We start from the raw sequence: 19,471 nt of genomic DNA, 5'->3' as shown, positions 1-19,471 counted from the left end.
GGCAAACAGTGAAGAAATACGTAATGTCAGGTTGGGGGGAATGCTCGGAAGGAAAATAAAATAAAAAAGAGGCTAGAGAGAGATTGGAATGGGAGGTGCGGAGCCTGCTGTTCTGGGACGATCAGCAGGTCCTCTAATGAGATGCCGTCTGTGATGGACGGGATAGTCTGTTCCCTCCGGCAACACAGCCTCCACGAGATGATGCCCAAATTAATTTTTATCTTTGCTTTTGTCAGGTAATTTCTTACATGCTCAGAGGATCAGAGTTGTGCGGGGTACATTATTTTGTTATACTGCAAGTAAATCTTGAGATATAAAAACTGTACACCAATTAGAATCCTGGAAGGGAGGACCAGAAAAGACTTTCCATCGTGTTGTATGTGAAGTTAACCTTGGCTCAGGCTCAGAGCACTGCTGTGTCTTCAGACATTGCCTTCATGATTCCTTTCCAGCCGTAGCCTTTCCTCCATTGCGGCCTCTGGGGTTAGTTCTCAGGAGAGCTCTGCCCTCACCCACCCTCAGGCCAGGGGTGAGCTCTGGCATGTCCTCAGTCCCGATCCTCCACTGAGTCCCTAGAAAAATAAGGGCGGGGTGGGAGGAGGGTTTGATCCAGACCCTAAACTGAGCTTTGCAAAACCGCGAGTTCATCATGGTTCCTAGGATTCTCCAAGCCCAGAGTTTCTGCTTTTCTTTTCTAGGGACTGCATTGCTCTCTGAGCTTCGCTTTTCTGTTTCAGTCATTACCTTTTAGATCTGCTTCATTCTCTCTTTTCTTTAAAAGCTCTCAGCCCCTCCCTGACCCCATCACCAAATGTTCTTGGCATGAAAGAGAGGGGTTTTTCATTGTGAAGGGCCGTACCTGACAACCTCAGGTAGCTGTCCCTTGGTTACCATTTCTGTAGCGCTGCTGGACATTTGTATTGCTGGCATACTTCTCAAACACTTTTTCTTATCTGAAAGGGGGCTTAGGAATATCTTTCTGTGAAGATCAAATCACACAAAGGAAATAATTTGTTTTCTTCGTTTGTCCCTCCTTTTTGTGAGGCACATGTGAAAATTCATTTTAACTTTGTCAACTCGTATACCCCATTTGACCTTTTTAGAACATGTAGGCATAAATTAAACCACAGCCTACCTAAGAAACTCCTGAGCTTTGAAAAATAAATTCATTTCAGCAGTCCTGAATTCTATCAAGCAAAGTAAGACTATGTGTTTATTTTGTAGAAGGAATATTTTTGCTTTAAAGTAGATAAATTATATACTGTAGAACCCAAATAACTATACAAAATGAAGAGTGGAAGTTCTTATTTCTTAAAATGTGAAAGTCTGTTTAATTTTTAAGGAAACGTTTTTATTGAACTTTATTAAAAAATATTAGCAAGCATGAAATGAGAGCTCAGAGTACTTGGTTTTTAAGTAAATTTTCAACTCATAAACTTTATTTGGAATTTTGGAAAATGTTCAGTTTCAGGAACATTATTTGAAGAAACATCACTGGTATTTTGTGGTCTGAAAAAGAAAGTTATTTTGTTCTGATTTTTATTTCTTTATTTAACTTTTGGGTGTTAGCCCTTCTGGTGCAACGGTTTTTCTAGAAATGTGAAATGTTTTGCCTTATAGGAATCTTTAATTTCTAAGTCAAAGATCTCTTTGTGTACCAGATTTGTGCTCAGAAATAACTTTCTTCTGTAGTCATTAGGAAAATAAAAACTTGCACCAATTAAATGAGTAGTTAAAAACAAAGAGGATAATGCTATTCATAATTTCTTTCTTTCTAGATTTAAATATTTATGAAATAGAGTAATGAATTGAAATAAAATATTTTGATCATTAAAACAAGTTTTAATGTAATAGGAGCATTGTATTATGTTTTAAAGAGCTTTTTTTGATTGCTTTAAACACGTATACATTATGTTATAGCTTAATACTTGTAAACAACCCATTTCTTTCCAGTATTTTAATATTTATAAGGAGTCATCATTTATTTTATATATTGTTTATCAATTGATACTTAAAGTAACTCGGGATTATGTGTGTATATATGCGTGTGTGTATTTCAGTTTCAGCTACAATTATGAAGTAGCTTTAAGATACAAAGTAAATCACCTTCATTCTATTTTTATATTCCAAGAAATCTCATTCGAGTGACTTTAGTCTTTTTGTCATTTAATTTGCCATAAAGTAGTGACTCTTTTTTAAAAATGTTTTAAAAGCTTTACGGGAAAGGCACTGGTGAAGTGGCATCAGAAAATTGGCCTCTTGTGCTCTCTGTATTTAATACTGTCTCTTTGGTCTTCTTTTTAAGTACATAATACTTGGAACACTTTTGTCTCAGGCCAGTTAGTCTTATAAATGAATAGAAACCTATGTTTTTCACATTTTTGATCAAATCATTATGAAATTTCTTATACGATGTTTTATGTTGTTTCATTAGTGTGGTAAATACCATCACCATTAATCTCGTCGTTACTGAATTATGAAGGACAATTCAAATGTTATTATTAGGAACCCAGTAAGGGGAAAAAATGGCCACCCTGTTTTCTCTCTGAATATGTTAATGTAGTGACAGATCGAAGCATCTTAGAATTGCAGCTTGTGGTTTCATAGCGATCAAGAAAGTGTCTGCATGCTTTGCCTTTAGTGTTTTGTAAAACAGTAATATGTCACTCTTTCTACGTATGCATGTATTTATACACATTTACAGACCAGTTTGTAAAGGCCCTGAGGAAAAACCAGCCAGCTGAATAAGTAAGAGCATTGTAATATTTGGAATCTGTAACTTATCTTGAGAGACTCAGATTTGTTGCCTCTCTTTACCCTTACCATCTCAAATAAGGCATCTTATTTGACACTAGGAACCGAATGACTTAAAATTTAGCTGTGATTCTTGAAGCCTAATAGGTATTTTGCATTTCACTGAGATAGTACTCAACATTGCCCATATTTCTTTACTTTAATAAAGATAATAAAGTAATTATGGTAATAACAGCTAAAATATATTGAATTCCTACTATGTTTCTCCAACATTGTTCTTTGATATGTTCTTTAAAATTGTTCTTTAAAATTATGTGTTAATTTATGTAGCTGTGTCTTTATTGATTTATACTGATGGGTTAAATTTTATTTAGAGTATTTGTCCCTCTGATGTCTATTTACTAACCAGATTTCACAGTTGTTGTGTTGAGGGAAGATTGGAAAATTGTGTCAAACCATCGTTTTGGAGATTGTTCTCATAGTTGTGGTCTTTGTAGAATTTGACATCTCTGTCTCTGCTGTCCTAGTAATTTGGCGTACTTCTGTGTACAGAGTCTGTTTTAGTTCAGCTTTTCTCTACCATTAGTTCTTTTAGCAGTGGATTTGGAAATGCGGGTGCAACAGGATGCTTTCCTCATGAATAGTTCTGAAAATGAAAAATTTCGTTATGAATTACTGTGACATCTTAGTAATTATGCTGCTTATTAGGAAGAGTACATATATTATGACGTTTTTGTTTCACATTAGATACATGTTAAGAGTCTGGCAGAAAATTCACTTGGAGCTGAACTTTTTCATTAAATTACTTTTTGTGTACCTTCCTGAGTTGTAAAACATAAATTAAAAGGTTTATTGGAGGGAACGATGGCCATTTTATTTTCACTTTGTTTCTGTTGTTTTTGTTAGTGGACGTAAGAGACAGTTGGGGCAAGTCCCATCTGATAGAGACATTCCTGGTGCAGACTACTGCACAGGCCCAAGGATAGTGTGCAGAAGCATTCACGGGTTTCACTTTCTACTTGGTGGTTGTCAGTCTCATTCTGCTAAGAAGGTGATTTTTTTAATTGAACTTGTGGGTTTATTTTGCTGCGATTTTAGTTTCAGAATGTCCAGTAAGTAATGAGGGCAACTGTTCTGAACTTTGTTATTTTGGCGCATTATTAACAGGTATTATTTATGGAGAACCTGGTGTGTGCCGGGCCCTGTACTGCACACTCAGAGGTAGTACTACCTCAAAGGTAGTGTGGAAATCCTCCTTGTATAGTTGAGAGAAAGAGCTGTGAACCCCATCTGTCCGACTACAGAAATCCGTGTTCTCTGCAGCATTGCCTGGCAAGTGCTTATTTCATGAAAGCACTGACCATAATGTGGAACTGAAAGGAAGTTTGGGGAAGAGGCAGAAAAAAAGATAGCACAGAATTCATAGTTGTGGATGAAGGGAAAAGCAGGACCATGATGAAACCATGGACAGTAGAATTTAGCAATTAACAGTCCACAACCTGCAGGTTTTAAAGGAGATGTGGTTGAGAGGATATGGAGATCCTTTTTTTTTTTTCTTTTTTCTTTTGGTGTGTAGTTGACGTGAGGAAGTAGTTTTTAAAAGGCTGCGTTCAGGGCCAGAAGAACAAAGGATAATCCCACTGCTTGTGGAGAGATTTGGGAGGAAAATAGCTGTTCACTTTCATTTTTATCAAGTGGGAAGATTCCAGGGCACCTGGGTGGCTCATTTGGTTAAGCACCAGACTCTTGATTTTGGCTCAGGTCATGATTTCACAGTTTATGAGTTTGAGCCCCACATCAGGCTCTGAGCTGACACCGTGGAGTCTGCTTCAGATTCTCTCTCTCTGCCCCTCCACTGCTCGCTCTCTCTCTCTCAAAAATAAACATTAAAAAAAAAAAAGAGAGAGAGAGAGCAAGGAAGATTTCAACCAGGAAGGGTAAGTTGAAAATTGGGTAAAATCAGATAGTGTCCAAAGGGATAACTTATCTACTTTAAATGAGTCCCAGTCTTCAGGCAAAAATAAATTACATACTCGAGGACTGAAAGAACTTCTGTATGTAATTGTAGAGCAGTTGTCGTTAAATTTAGAAAGTTTTTCAGATGAGGCAGTAGTCAAAAGATTCATAAATGAGCAAATGATTTCCTTTTTCAAAGAGCAAGGAAAAGTATATTCTGAAAACTATATAATCCCGGAAACTTGATGTCAACTTTCAGCATAATTCTAGATTGAATTTTAAAACAGATGATTTTAGTCGTTAGGAAAATGAAAATTAAAACCCAGGGTGAAAAATACCACTATATATACTCACCAGAATGGATAAACTTAAAAAGAGATAGATAGGTGGATAGATAGACCGACCGACTGACCATACCAAATGCTGGCAAGGGTGTGACACAACCGGAACTTCCATACACTTTTAGTGGAATATAAAATGGCATACCTACTTTGGAACACATTTTTATAGTTTCTTAAAAAGTAAAACACACCACGGGGTACCTGGCTGTCTCAGTTGGCAGAGTGTGCAACTCTTGATCCTCGGGGTCATGAATTCGTGCCCCATGTTGGGTGTAGAGTTAATTTTTAAAAAATTAAAAAGTAAAACACACCAGGTATTCCCAGCTTTTCCTTCCTAGCATTTCACATTTAAGAAAAATGCATACATATGTCTACACAAACATTTGTTAAATATATTTGTAATAACCCCAAATAGAAATCCCAAATGCTATCAACAAGTGAGTGGATAAACAAATTGTGGTGTATAAGACAAGGAAATGCAGCTCTACAATAAAAAGGAACAAACTTAATACATGCAGCAGCATGAATGCATCTGAAAGTTGTTGTGCAAAATAAAAGAACCTAGACAAAATGTGTGTTGTATGATTCAACTTACGCAAACTTTTAGAAAGTACAAGCTATTCAGTAGTGACAGAAATCAAGTTGGCAGTTGCCTGGGGGTGAGGTAGAGAAAGAGATGGGTTACAGAGGGACAAAAGGAGCCTTTGGAGGTAATGGACATGTTCATTGCCTTGATTGCAGTGAGGTTTTCTTGATTGTATGTGTATGTGTATTTTTTTTTTCTTTAAAAGATGGTTTTGAGCTCATAAAATAGAACGGGATAGTTGCAGGGAGTCTGTACTCAACCACTCAGCACATTATGTCAGACTAAGCTCATCAGGAAGAACAAGTGAGGTCTGCTAGGCTGGTAGCCAAATGGACTACAATTTTTTTTTTTTTTTTAATGTTTGTTTATATTTTTGAGAGAGAGATAGAAAGCACGGGCAGGGGAGGGGCTGTGGGGGGCTGCGGACAGAGGGTCTGAAGTGGGCTCCATGTTGACAGCAGAGAGCCCGACGCGGGGCTCAAACTCATGACCTGAGCCAAACCGACTGAGCCACCCAGGCACCCTGCCAAATGGACTACCTTAAATATATTTTTATTTTGCTATATGAGACACTTAGTTATCTACTGTGGTAAAGATGAAATGTAGTTAGTTGGGTTTGTAGATGTTTTGTACCCACACTTAACTACTCTTCACCTTAGTGTATCTGGCCAACTGCACCGTAGTGTTCTGGGTATTACGTTTTAAGAGGAGTATTGACTGACTGAAGAGCGTCATATAAAAGAGAATACCAGAAGAAGACATCTGAGATAATAACAAAGAATCAGATTGTCAAATCAGATTCAAATGAATCGGAATTTTTATACAGTGTTAAGCTTTACTAATAATTTCAAGGTTGCAAGCATCAAAAGGGCATAGGTCAAGCAGAGAGAGGTCTGGGGTCCTGAGCACAGCTACCTATGCCCTTTCTTTCCTCATGAGGCATGCTGTTGATCCAAAGTATTAGAGGAGGTCTCTTAACTGAGTTGTGCATGTTACACACCGCAGAGAGAATTCAGGTTGTGAAATGTTTCTGTCTTGTACTCAGATAGTTACATAGCTTACTCATCTATTTCCAGGGAACCATGGTCCTTAAATTCATAGATTTCTATCTAAGTTTGTTTACCTTGCACAATCCAAACCAGGGATATCCTGCTAAAAACAAAAGCATTTCACAGATAAGGACTCTCTCTCATAACAGAGAAATATGTCTCACAGGGCAGTTGCTTAATTCTTCCTCTGTTCTAACATTGCATTCTATCTTTAGAAATAAGGTCTGTCAATACTAAAGGTGGAATAGATTTGTTCTGTATTGTTCAGGAGGCCAGAACTGGTTCCAGAGGATAGAAATGAAAAGGCTGCAAGTTACAGCTTGCTATATAAAAGCCTTTTTTGACAGCGACCCATAAATAATAGGGTCTGTATGATGGAAATTGATACCCTGTTGCTAGATGTGTGCCTCCAAACATAGTGCGGGAAAAGAGAGGCTTCTCCTTTTCTTGAGGTTGAACTTGATGGTCTTCCATTTCCTAACCATCCCTAGTGGATTTGTCTCTAGTAGTTTAAGACTATTGTCTGTTTATGTTCTTAGATGATACTGTCTTTATTTAGACTTATTTGAAATCTTTGTTTTCTTCTTTTGATTTTCTCAAGCCATTTGTGATTTCTTTTGTTATTTTTTCTCAGTTTAAGATCCTTAATGTACCCATGTCTTCCCAACTTGCTGCAAATCACTGGAACCAGCAACAGGCAGAACAAGAAGAGAGGATGAGAATGAAAAAGCTCACACTAGATATCAATGAACGGCAAGAACAAGAAGATTATCAAGGTATACAGTCACTTATAGGACAGAAGTGGAAAATGTTTTTGCCTCTTGGGCTTTTTAAATATAGAATATCAGAGTTCTTATCTCCCCCTTTTCATGTCATCTTTGTAAATGTTTAGCCTGAGAAGTTGATTGTTTTTTATATTCCTTCCTATCTTCATTTTTCTCACTTACTTGCAAAATAACAATATAATTTTCATCATACCTTGCTAACTCCATTATTCAGTTAGATCCCATACTGTTAGAGCTATGTTTGCAGGTGAGATGAGGATCAGTTTTTAATTGGGTCATGTTGCCAGTCATCTGTGAGCAAATTAAATCAATACATAGTTATTATCTTATTTTGTCTGTTGGGGAGTCCTGTCTCAAGGGCCCCGTGCTTCTTCAGATTTGAGAGTATACTCAAATTAAGATTCCAGTTTTGGGGCGTCTGGTGGCTCAGTCTGTTGAGCGTCCAACTTCGGCTCGGGTCATGGTCTCACAGCTCGTGAGTTCGAGCCCCACGTCGGGCTCTGTGCTGACAGCTTGGAGCCTGGAGCCTGCTTCGGATTCTGTGTCTCCCTTCTCTCTCTGTCCCTAACCCACTCGCATTCTGTCTCTCTCTCAAAAATAAAATAAACATAAAAAAAAAATTAAGATTCCAGTTTTACGCAGGTAAACCGAACACTCTTGAATTAACTGGAACCTTATGTGCACAGAGTCCATGAACACTTCATAAACCAGCCTCTTGGCATTTCTGTGACACCTAAATTTTAGAGTCATAACATGTCTGTTGATACAGCACTGTACTGACACACTACTTTCTATGCAAGAGGTTGTTGCATAAATAAATATTTGGTTTTCTATCCTTGAGTCGGTCTTCTAGAATCTCTTCTGGTTGATACCCCACATTTTTAATAATAAGTAAGCTAGTACTCAGTGTAAAGGGCTTAACTGTGAGCTGGACACTGTCTTATGTACCACAGTTCTAGGAGGTAAGTGCTTATTCTCATCCCCATTTGACATTTAGGGACATTTAGGGAAACTGAACTGGAAGACCCATGGCTAGTAAGTGGCAGAACTGGGATTCGTTCCAATAGTGTCTTGTCTGGCTCCAGACAATATACTTGTGGCTATTGAACTAGACTGCTTTTCATACTGTTTTACAGCCTCGCAAGATACTTATGTGGTGGCCAAATTGACAGGATGGGGGACATTGGATATTAAATGATATTAAAGAGCATGTCTCCTCTCTTGATGTGCTCTTTCAGAATTTCTTAATCATTGTAGACTGTGTAATGGTTCTTTTTGTTTACTCCCCTACCTAACAACTAGTAAACGTGATCTCCCTAGGGTTTTATTTGCTTCATGGAGGGGAGTGCATTTACCAGAGTTAGCCACCTTTTCTGTTTTGCTCCTGCTTACAGAAATGCTGCAGTCTCTTGCCCAGCGCCCAGCCCCAGCAAACACCAATCGGGAGCGGCGGCCTCGTTACCAACATCCAAAGGGAGCACCTAATGCGGATCTAATCTTTAAGACTGGTGGGAGGTAGGACAGTCCATCTCTCTTTCTTCTGTAGCTGTTTGTTTTTCATGATGTCCACATGAATAAATTGTTCTGGATTACACCTAATGATAAAGGCCTGATTACTAGCAAAATAGAAAAGTCTTTGAGTTGTAAGTATTTGAGAAAAAAAAAAACCTATTTATAGAATAATTACAGGGTTTTTTTCTTTTTTCTTTTTTTTTTTTTTTAATTTCAGCCACAGTGATCTTGGCTTTCACCCTCTCTTTGTGGACTTCTTTGGATTTTTAAATTTTCTCTTTTGCATTCATAGAGATGACTAGTTATAGATGAATTTGAGAGAAATCACAGGCTTTTGTGTCAGAATTTCTCAGGTCAATGTTAAGTAATCCATGTTTACAAAAACTCAACCTGTTTCCTAGACTTTCAAGCTTTTAGGTTGAGTTTGTTTTGAGGTATTTTGTTTGTTTGTTTTTAATTGTAAAATGTCCTCCTGGGATCTATGCCAGTTTTACTTTTTTTTTTTTTTTTTTAAGTAGGCTCTGCGCTCAGCACAGAGCGCAATGGAGAGCTTGAACTCATGAGCCTGGTATTTGAGTTGGATGCTTAACCAACTTAGCCATGCAAGTGTGCCCTCCAACCATGCTAGTTTTTCTTAAACTTGAGTTGCTTAAAGTGAAATAGTTAAAACTCTAGAAGGAATTTTACATAGATGTTTCCTAATAAGATCTTACTCGTCTTTTAAGGGAGAAAATTATTTAAAGTTTTTCTGAGATCTGATCTAAAGACCCATACCATCAACTCAGTTTTCTGTCTTGTGGTCGAGTTATGATCAAAGGTGTCATTGACTTTGCTGCTCTTACTGATCTCCTTCGGGGTATTAGTGTTTAGCTAAGGACGTACATCAGCCCCAAGACGTCACCTTGCTGTTAGGGGCGGGCAGGTTAGGTGTGGAAGGGATTGTGCTCTGAGCGGGAGCAGAAGAGTCCATTATTGTGTAGAGCAATGCTGGGGAAATGGCACAGGTCTCTTTTACTTGCTCTGTGTTTGTTCCCAATAACATTTTTCTTTTTCTTTTTTTTCTTTTTCTTTTTCTCTTTTTTTTTTTAATTTTTTTTACATTTATTTATTTTTGAGAGACAGAGAGAAACAGAGCACAAGTAAGGGTGGGGCAGAGAGAGAAGGAGACACAGAATCCCATGCAGGCTCCAGGCTCTGAGCTGACAGTACAGAGCCTGACATGGGGCTCACACTCACAAACCGCGAGATCATGACCTGAGCCGAAGTCGGGCACTTAACCGACTGAGCCACCCAGGCGCCCCATCACATTTTTCTTTGAACTATATGCTTGGACAGCTCTAATCAAATTGCTGGTTAGAACATTGGTTTCTCATGACAGTTTAGGGTCTGTTTTTTTAACATCTATGGAGTGTAATGTTTTTAGAAATCCAAGTTAGAACTGATGTACAAATCCATCTAATTAGGCATAATAAGATACTAGGTTATTTTTATTATCCAAGCTTCATTAAAGTCTTTTAATAAAATCTTTTATTGGTACTAAAATGTGGAAGCCAGCTATTTTAAGAGGCCATGCAAGTTTTAGTTTTCAGCTTTTATATTTTCTTACATACCTTTAAATATATTTCAGTGTTCTTGATATACCCGTTTCTCTTCTTGTCTCATGATTGGTGAACAGAGCTATTAAGAATATTTTATCTTGAGTGGTGCCTGGGTGGCTCAGTCGTTTGAGTGTCCAACTCTTGATTTCAGCTCAGGTCATGATCTCACAGGTCATGGGGTTGAGCCCGTGTTGGGGCCTGTGCTGACAACATGAAGCCTACTTGGGATTCTCTCTCCCTCTCCCTCTCCCCCTCTCTGTCTGCCCCTCTCCCACCCATACTCTCTCTCTCTCAAAAATAAATAAACTTTTAAAAAAGCAAAAAAAGAACTTTAAAAAGAGGAATATTTTATCTTGATGTTTTCCGTCAATTTCACCTGTTTATATTACAGCTTAACATCTCTGAACAGCATTATTTCTGTTAAAACCTAATCCCTTCTTGAGTCACATAATGCAAGTACAGTGTCTTTTCCTAATTTTTAAATGTTTGGGTAGATTTATAGAATCAGTAACTATGACATTTGGTACATAATGAGTATTTCCGGTATGATTTGCTCCTCTCAGCATCTGCCATGGGTTCAGTCCTCCTGTACTATGACAAATTAAAAAGTACGAAAAGATAAAGTCTTTACCCTCAAGTCTAGTGGGAAGACTAAGTATGGGTACTTGAAAGAGTTAATTCTGTCCAAGTCATACATTTATTTTAAAAAGCCATTGAGAGTTTATTAAGTCCCAGGCATTTCCTAAGCAGTTGGGGGAAAAATATGGGAAAACAGATGTGTGAACTTACATATGCTAAAAGATAAACATAAAGCTGTACCTTTCTTCGTTTGCTGCCAGTTATTCAGTTGTTTTTCCTCATATTCTTTAACTTTTTGTTTTTCCTTCCCTCCCTCCAGCCCCTAGTTAACCAAACTTGGAAGAATTGGCCCTGTTTGTTCTTTCTTCCTCCCCTCTCACTGGTGTGGCTGACTGCGGTCTTCTGCCCTCCCCCACTCCCAGCTGCCACCCTGTGCTTCACTTCTGTCGCTTTCAGGCTGCCTCAGCAGTGCTTAGCATGTGGCCCCTCTTTATCTTGACATATGCTCTCTTCCCTGGACTTCTGTGGCTCTCGTGTCTTCTGGTCTTTCTCCTCCCTCCTTGACTCCTCCTCCTGTCTCCTGACTCCTCTATGGGCTTGCCTCTGCCTGGAGACGCTCTGTCCCTCTGGGTCCGTCCAAGCCCTCCTGTCCTACTCTTGTGCACTCTCCACAGGAGGCGTCCTTCCCTCCTGTGGCCCAGTTCCCTTTCAGAGCTCCTGGTCAGGTCTCACAGTTTAGATTCTGATTGCATGTCCAGCTGTCTTCTAAACAACCGTCTAGAAGGTGTGTCCCTTGCCCCCATGCCACTCTCCTCTGTTCTCTGGCTCATCGAGTGGAGGCACTGCTGAGCCAGTTATCCAAACTGGAAATGTAGGTTTTGGTTTGGACTCTTCGCTCCCTCAGGTTCCATGTCTAGTTAATTGACAAATACTTTGATTCTACTACTGAATGGCTCTCACCCTTGCCTGTTTGATTCTGTCTCTGCTGCTGAGACCGGAGATCAAGCCGCCATCACCTCTCATCGCATTGCTGCCCGCAGCTCCCACATCTGCTTCTCAGTCTCCAGTGTCAACCCTTCCAGTTCATTCTCTGTGCTGTCCCCACATTGTTCTTTCTAAAATGAAGTCTGTTGTCTGAGGAGGTGAACTCTCGTGCTTAAAATCCTCAGTGGCTCCTCATGGCTTGTAGCGTATAAAGTCCAAGCTCCTCAGCTTGGTTACCATGGCCCTGCATGGTGAGGGTGTACTTACCTTATTGGCTTTATCGCTTTCTCTTCCTTCCTCTACTCCCAACCAAGCTGGCCTTTCTGTCTTTCTGGTTAGGTTCTTTTTTCACCTCCCTTGCTTGGAACTTTTTCACACTTTCCTCTGGATATCTCCTGTTCCTCCTTCAGGTCTTACCTTGATATTCTCAGATCTGACGTAGGTTGGTACATACATGCTGCCTTTGCTCGCTGTATTTTTACAGACCTTATCCTGTGTAATCGCCTGCCAACTTTTCTTTATCCCCTTTGAGACTGAGAGCTGAGGCGGAAATGAAGCCGCATCTTGTTTTCTACTATGGCTCTTCTGTCACTCTTGTGCCTGCCATACGGTAGATGTTCAGTTAATATTTGTTAAGTGGACAAAGGGACTTTTAAAGGTCTGTATTTGGTCATTTAATAAACTTTTTCCCTAAGCTCTGTTCCCTAGAAGCTCTTTTTTCCTCATTTCCTGATTTTGTGAAAGTCCCATTTCTTGAGCCACCATCTCTTCCTGTCTTAAATCTCTTCTTAAAATAATAACTCAAAAAAAAATGCTGACTTGTCCGTCATTCTTAAAAATGGCTCTCTATAAAGTTTTAAGGTACTTTTCAAAGCCAGTGCTCTCGAAATAGAGGTGTGAGTGAACGTGGTAGAGGAACAAGCAGTCACGTAAACATGAGTTTTTGAGCACCAAATGTTCTTGGCCATTTTTTTAAACTTAAGTTTTAAGTGAAGAAATGTAGTGATTTGAAAGAACATAACTGGTGGGGTGGAGTTTCCTGGTGGTTTGGCACCTCTTTATTTTTTTTCTATTTTAATGCCGGGCCAGACAGTGGAAAGATGTGTATCTAGAGCGGTGGTTCATCCGATCCCTTAGGGAGAAAATACCGCGAGGTGAGTTCCTAAACAGAGGAGGGAAGAGAAAACTTGTCAGGTCTGAGAAAGTGTTTTCAATTTGACTTTTAACTTGGCTACAGCTTATTTTAAAAATTAGTTACTAACATTGTTCATGTTCTATGGCAAATGAGGGGAAATTCATTTGGAAACTGTTTATTAAAGCAGTTAAAGTTCCTTACCCAGGGATTTTGATAGGTTCCCAGACATGAAATATAATGATTTAAAATTTTTCTAATCACAGGGTGGTCCTTAAAATGGGCTGTACATTAAAATAGTGGCCGTTCTCACTGGGCAGTGATGCCCTAATAAAGTACAGGCCTTTGCTTATAATGCGTTAAAATGGCAATAGCACTCTAAGTAAAACAATTAACCAGTGTAGAACAAGGTTGTTTTCCACTCTGCTGGTGTTGAAAAAACTGAAACTTTACATCTCTGGCAAGTGTTAGTGCTGATATGGTTGATATGCTAAAATTCATATGAATTAAACCAGTGCTCCTTAAACTTTATTTTTATTTTTTATTTCAGTTACTTAGGTAACCTCTATACCCCATGTGGGGCTCGAACTCAAGACCCCAAGATCAGGAGTTACACACTCCTCTGACTAAGCCAGCCAGGCACCCCTTCTTAAACTTCAAAATACGTATTTTAATCATCGTGACTCTTACTAAGCTGCTGGTTCTAACTCGTTTCTAACAACATCTCCCAGGTGATGTCAAAGCTGCTGGAATGCAGATCACACTCTGAGTACCAAGTGTTATTTATACTATCAGACTTTTCTTTAAACCCATCATAAGTAGATGCGCATTTTTTGTTAGATATTTTCTTTATGTCCTTATTATAAAGTTAAGTAATTGATACTTTTGTTGTAAAGCAGGGTCCCTTGTAGAATAAGCACATAATCCAAAGTGAATATTTTAGGTACTTTCTGAGCTCTTACATTTTTTAAGTCTCTCAAAACTATTGTTTTGCCTGTAAAGCAGTCAAATAATATTCTACACTATATACAGGGATATATTTGTCTTATCAAAGACTGGACATTTTTCCCCCTGTCATTTACTATATTTATTTAAAATACTCCATTTTAGGGGTGCCTGGGCGGCTCAGTCGGTTGGGCATCTCACTCTTCATTTTGGCTCAGGTCATGATCTCATGGTTTGTAGGTTCTAGCCCTGTGTCAGGCTCTGTACTGACAGGGTGGAGTCCACTTGGGATTCTCTCTCTCCCTCTCTCTCTCTCTCTCTGCCCTTCCCCCATTCCCTCTCTCTGCTCCTCCTTCATGTGCAAAAGAAATAAACTTTAAAACACTCCATTTTAGAACATGGCTTTGTCTTGACTTCAAGAAAGAGACGTTTCTTTCTCAGGGAATACTTGTGTTCTTGACCGTCTTCCATTCAGTTCAGTCCCGTTTTTGGTACGTCCGGCCAAAGATAACACTTTTCCATACTCGCATCTTACTCTTTGAAATCGGTTTCTCGCTAATGTAACTTGCCTTGTGAGAAGCAAACTGCGTGTTTGCTGGTGCTGCCATAAGAAGTACCACCGCTGGGTGACTGTAATGATGGAACGATGTCTCAGTCTGGAGGCGTCTGCAGGGCTGCTTCCTCCTGAGGGCTGGGAGGGACCGTCTGTTCCGGGGCCCTCCATTAGCTTCTGGTGGTTTGGCACAGTCTTGGCATCCCTTGGCTTTCCTTTGTTGATCCAACACCTGCCGTCTTCACCCGGCGTCCTCCCTGTCCGTGTGTCTGTGTCCACTTCCCCCTCTTTAGGACACACACTGGATTGGGGGCCCGTCCTACTCGAGTGTGGCCTTATCTTTACTAATTCCCTCTGTACTGACCATTCCAAATAAGGTCGTATCCTGAGGTACTGGCGGTAGACTTCAACATGTGATTTTATACACATTGTACAAACCATTGTACAAACCCTAAACACTCAGCACCTTAGAAAGCAGTTACCAGAACATTCCAAGACCACCTATCTGATCACCATCAGCGTTGCTCTTTTTAGTGCCTGCCCCTCTGTTCCTGTTGTTTTTCAGTTCAGTAGGAGTTTGTGTGCTTTTTTTTTTAAGTTGCATTTATTTTGAGAGAGAGAGTGTGTGAGCACGAGCAGGGGGGAGGGGCAGAGAGAGAATCCCAAGCAGTCGCCACGCTCAGCGAGGAGCCCGACGCCAGGCTCGATCTCACAACCTGCAATTAATACGTGAACCAAAATCAGGAGTTTGTCACTCGACCAACTGAGCCACCCAGGCACCCCTTGTGTGCTGTTTAAGAAGCACTGATTTGCCTGGGAGACGGTGGTCTATATAGGGCACCTTTTCTTGCCGCAAGTTTGCCCTCAGTACTAGTTCTCTTTAACGTTGCCCTATTTGTACCTCCAGGAGACGTTGATCCAGCAGCACGTGTCATTTCATTAGGTCCTGTATCTGATGTTGTGGATAGTGGAGTCCTCCAGCAATTGAATGAGAGCAGTGGACACATCTCAGCATGTCGGTCTAGAGAGTTGCGAATCTAAACCTGGGACGGGCTGGGGCCGTGAGGCGGGAACAGCAGCCTCTGCCAACACCGGAACAAGCCGACGCTTCCAGATAAGGCGGAAAGGCCTTTTGCAATGGAAATCACGTGAGGGTTAATCTTCTCTTGAGAATAGCAGTCAAGAAATGAGATGGTTAACTTGACTACTGAGCAGTTACACCAAGAAGAGCGTCAGTGAGATGACTGAGCCAGAGAAGAAACGGTTGTGATGGTAATGGTATGGGGGAAATGAACTTGAGTTTTAAATTTGATTTGAGTTACAGTGTCTCTGAATTGAACATCCCATGTTGGAAGAAGATACATTTGGGGGCTCCAGGACTACAGTAGAAAAGTATAGAGCAAGCAGTAAAATCTTCTAGTAAAAACTTACATGCAGGACAACAAAATGATGAAAGATATCCAAATACCAGGTAATCCACCAGGAAGGCTTTTGTTTAGGAATTTGTTTCAAGAGGAACAAGGGATGAGGGAGAAAAATCAGTTTTATCCATCAGAGTCAGTAATACAAAATTGCCTATTAGGGTAAAAGAAAAATGTGAAGACTTAGTATACAAAGAGCATGAGTTCAGATGGCTTAGGGGAGTCTGACACCAGCCCAAGAAGGGAGAGTTGAGCCCATTGTAAGTATCATTGAAAACAGACAGCGTGCCGGTCAGCATGTCACAGAAAATGGACGAAGGACAACAAGAAGGGGATCAGAAGATTTTGTTGACCTTCATGGGTTTACAGCCTTTGTCTCTAAACAAAGTATGGAAACAGTAGAGCTTTTATTTTGCGTTTGTTTTTGTTTTGTTTTGTTGTTTTTGTTTTGTTTTGTTTTCCCCCCACTAAATAGAAATGAGGGTTCTTAGTCTGTTTCTGGCAATCTGTTAATTTATTAGGATAGTTGTCTTTTGTTTGCTTTCTGATAGGCATAGTAAATTTAGTTAAAGAGCACATCTGTATGCTACAACTTGATTACATCTTTTTTTCCTAGCTATTTTGCATTTTTTCTTTTACCATGTTTCAGTTTCTGCATGTAGAATTAAATAAGAAACAAAACTTGTAAAGTTGTAACATTTCACATGGAAATGCTGCCCGATCTTCACCAGCTTCAGAAATCTGACCTTTGCCGATGCTGCAATAAAGTGTTGTCATTTAGATTTGGCGTGGTCGCGCTTTATTTGGCTTGGGTTTTGAAGATTTATTAATGGGTAGATCCTCCGCGTCCTTCTGGAACAGTTTCAGAGTCGCTTTCTTTGGCCAGGCCGCGCTGGTGCTGCTCTCCCTGCAGCATCGTGTGTTTGCATGGTTTTCCCGGGTGCCTGAGTCAGCTCACCTTCGGGTCAGTACAAAAGGGAGCCTGTGAGTAGAATTAAGCATTTTTAGAATAGGCTTGAAGCTGGTTAGGATGGAAAAGGTGGTGACACAGCCTGGCCCAGCGTGAGGCAGCGTTTATGATTTTACCCGTGTGCGCGCAGTAGGATTGACAGAGCCTCTCAGCAACTCAGAAAGGAATCACAAGAACCATTGTTTTCAGTTTCTTTCCAGGTGTTCATTTCAAGGCTGCCTTAGGCAATCCACAATCTGAGAGTCAGTAGAATTTGAAAAGAAATAAACTTTTAATTAAAAAAAAAAAAAGTTTCAAAACTCCATTCTGTTAACCCATTTTTCCAACCCTCATTGCCATTTTTGTCATTGTTCTGTATGCCATCACCTGTGATTCTGTGTCGGGGGAAAATGGCTTACAAGTTTTATTATTTTTCTATTCTTTTTAAGTTTGAAATTATTAGAGGGAGCCAAGGGTAATTCTAATGTATATCATACACAAAGTGGAGAATATCCAAAAATCAGCTGCAATAATTCACCTTCGATCTTTGATCTAGTGAGACTAAGGTCACTAGTAGTTGTAATGGGTTTTGGGAACCGTAAAGAAAGTGGACCAGATGGATGGTGTGCAGCATTGGTACTTGATTGCAACAAAGGTCGATTAGTGGTGACCAAAAGATCAGTGATATGTAAAATAGGTTCTGTGTTAACCAAGAAGCTTGCTAGATAGATAGATAGATAGATAGATAGATAGATAGATAGATGGAAAGCCTCCTGAATTTTGGGAAACATTCTGATTCTCATAACTTTGTCAGCCTTTTGGGCCTTTTCCCTCCTACGATCCACCAAAGGTAGACAGATGTTAATGAATCAGATGTCAGACTTCGATCCTTTGATTCCTTTTTGCGTACTCATGAGCCAAAAAAGGCTCTGGGCAGCCTAAAGGTCCTTTCCAGGTGAGTCCCTATACTTTCCTGTGAGTCGCCCACACCTTACATGCTCTGGCTCTCCCTGTAGTCATTACAAACATGAGCCATGTAAACCCCACGGCCAGACAGAAGGAAGGGGCATAGGTAGTGTGCAGTAGCTTGAAGCGTTGAAAAGGAACAAGACTAGAAAACTAACAACCACGTAAGCAAGACACAGAAACACAAAAGATGAGCGAGCGTGTTGCAGACCCACAGCCAGTGGGGTGGTAGTAATCCTGAAATATGTGGAATGTCCGTACTGGACAGTCTGCAGATGGTGAATCATCCTGAAAGGTACGGTGACGTCACACCATTTAATGTGGAAAGGTCAGTCATCGGTGGTATCAGAATTTCTGTAATCAGCAGAAATAACTGTCTTTATAGGAAGGAAGTGGACCCAGAGTGGTGAAGCCAATAGCAAAGAGAGGTAGACCTCAGATTTCCTAATAACCCCCATCATAGTATATAATGTCTTAATAATAGTCATAATGGGAAACCTGACGTATTGTTCCAAAAACAACACACAGTCTCTTACAAAAGGCAGAGGTAAAACATCTTTCATTCCCTTCTAAAACGGTTTTAAAGTTTTTTACCTTAATGGATGACCTTGCAGCTATCCAGTGTGTTATTTAATTGCAAATGGAAGATACCCAATTTGAATTTGCCTAAATTCACAGGAGACTGTAAGGATCTGAGTTTGAAACCAGCACATTTAGACATAACTAAATGCAGTCAGAATTCACGTGAAATGTATGTTTTCTTCTCCTGGGCTTTATTCTCCACCACTGTGGAGGGTGGGAAGCCCAAGGTCAAGGTGCCAGCACTGTCAGGTTCTGGCGAGGACTGTCTCCCTGGCTTGTAGCAGGCCACCTTCTCACAGTGTCCTTACGTGGCCTGCGCGTCCCCCGTGTCGTGCTCTCATAAGAACACCCACTACACCACTCCTGTCACATTAGGGCCCCAGCCTGTGACCTTATTTAACCTTAGTAACCTCCTTAGAGGCCCCCCTCCAAATAACAGTCACACTCGGGGATGGTGCTTCAACTATGAATTTGGGGGAGGGGGCCCGATTCACTTCATAGCATTCATCGTAAACTTGGCCGCTGACATCTCCTGAGTCGTATCTGTAGCTACAGAAATGACCTGATGTACTCTGCAACCAAGTCTGTGTAAGCAGAACTGCTGGCCCCGTTTGGCACAGGCATCCGACCTTGGGCCAGTGAGCTGTGGTCAAGGGGCAGGTCTTACAGAGTCATGGGTGGTCTTGCAGGGGCCTTAGGAATTATCTGGGGGAGGGCCAGTTCCTACACAAAGTTTTCCAAAATTGGGGTTCTCTCAGATTTTAAATGTGAGGTTTCCC

General features: G+C 40.3%; 1 protein-coding gene across 2 annotated transcripts in view; it reads left to right on the top strand.

Annotated features, from left to right (window-relative positions):
• Positions 1–16,975, top strand: part of UPF2 (UPF2 regulator of nonsense mediated mRNA decay) — a 110,308-nt gene extending 93,333 nt beyond the window's left edge. For both annotated transcript variants that reach the window (XM_042944864.1, XM_042944866.1), the window contains exons 20-22: positions 7,321–7,462; positions 8,866–8,986; positions 15,682–16,975. In XM_042944864.1, the coding sequence (XP_042800798.1) occupies positions 7,321–7,462; positions 8,866–8,986; positions 15,682–15,691 (273 nt within the window). In that variant the 3' untranslated portion in view covers positions 15,692–16,975. The remainder of the gene's footprint in view (positions 1–7,320; positions 7,463–8,865; positions 8,987–15,681) is intronic.
• The last annotated feature ends 2,496 nt before the right edge of the window (positions 16,976–19,471 follow it).

Source organism: Panthera leo, chromosome B4 (assembly GCF_018350215.1).
Source record: "Panthera leo isolate Ple1 chromosome B4, P.leo_Ple1_pat1.1, whole genome shotgun sequence".
NCBI lineage: Eukaryota > Metazoa > Chordata > Mammalia > Carnivora > Felidae > Panthera > Panthera leo.
This window is presented reverse-complemented; position numbering and strand designations above follow the sequence as displayed.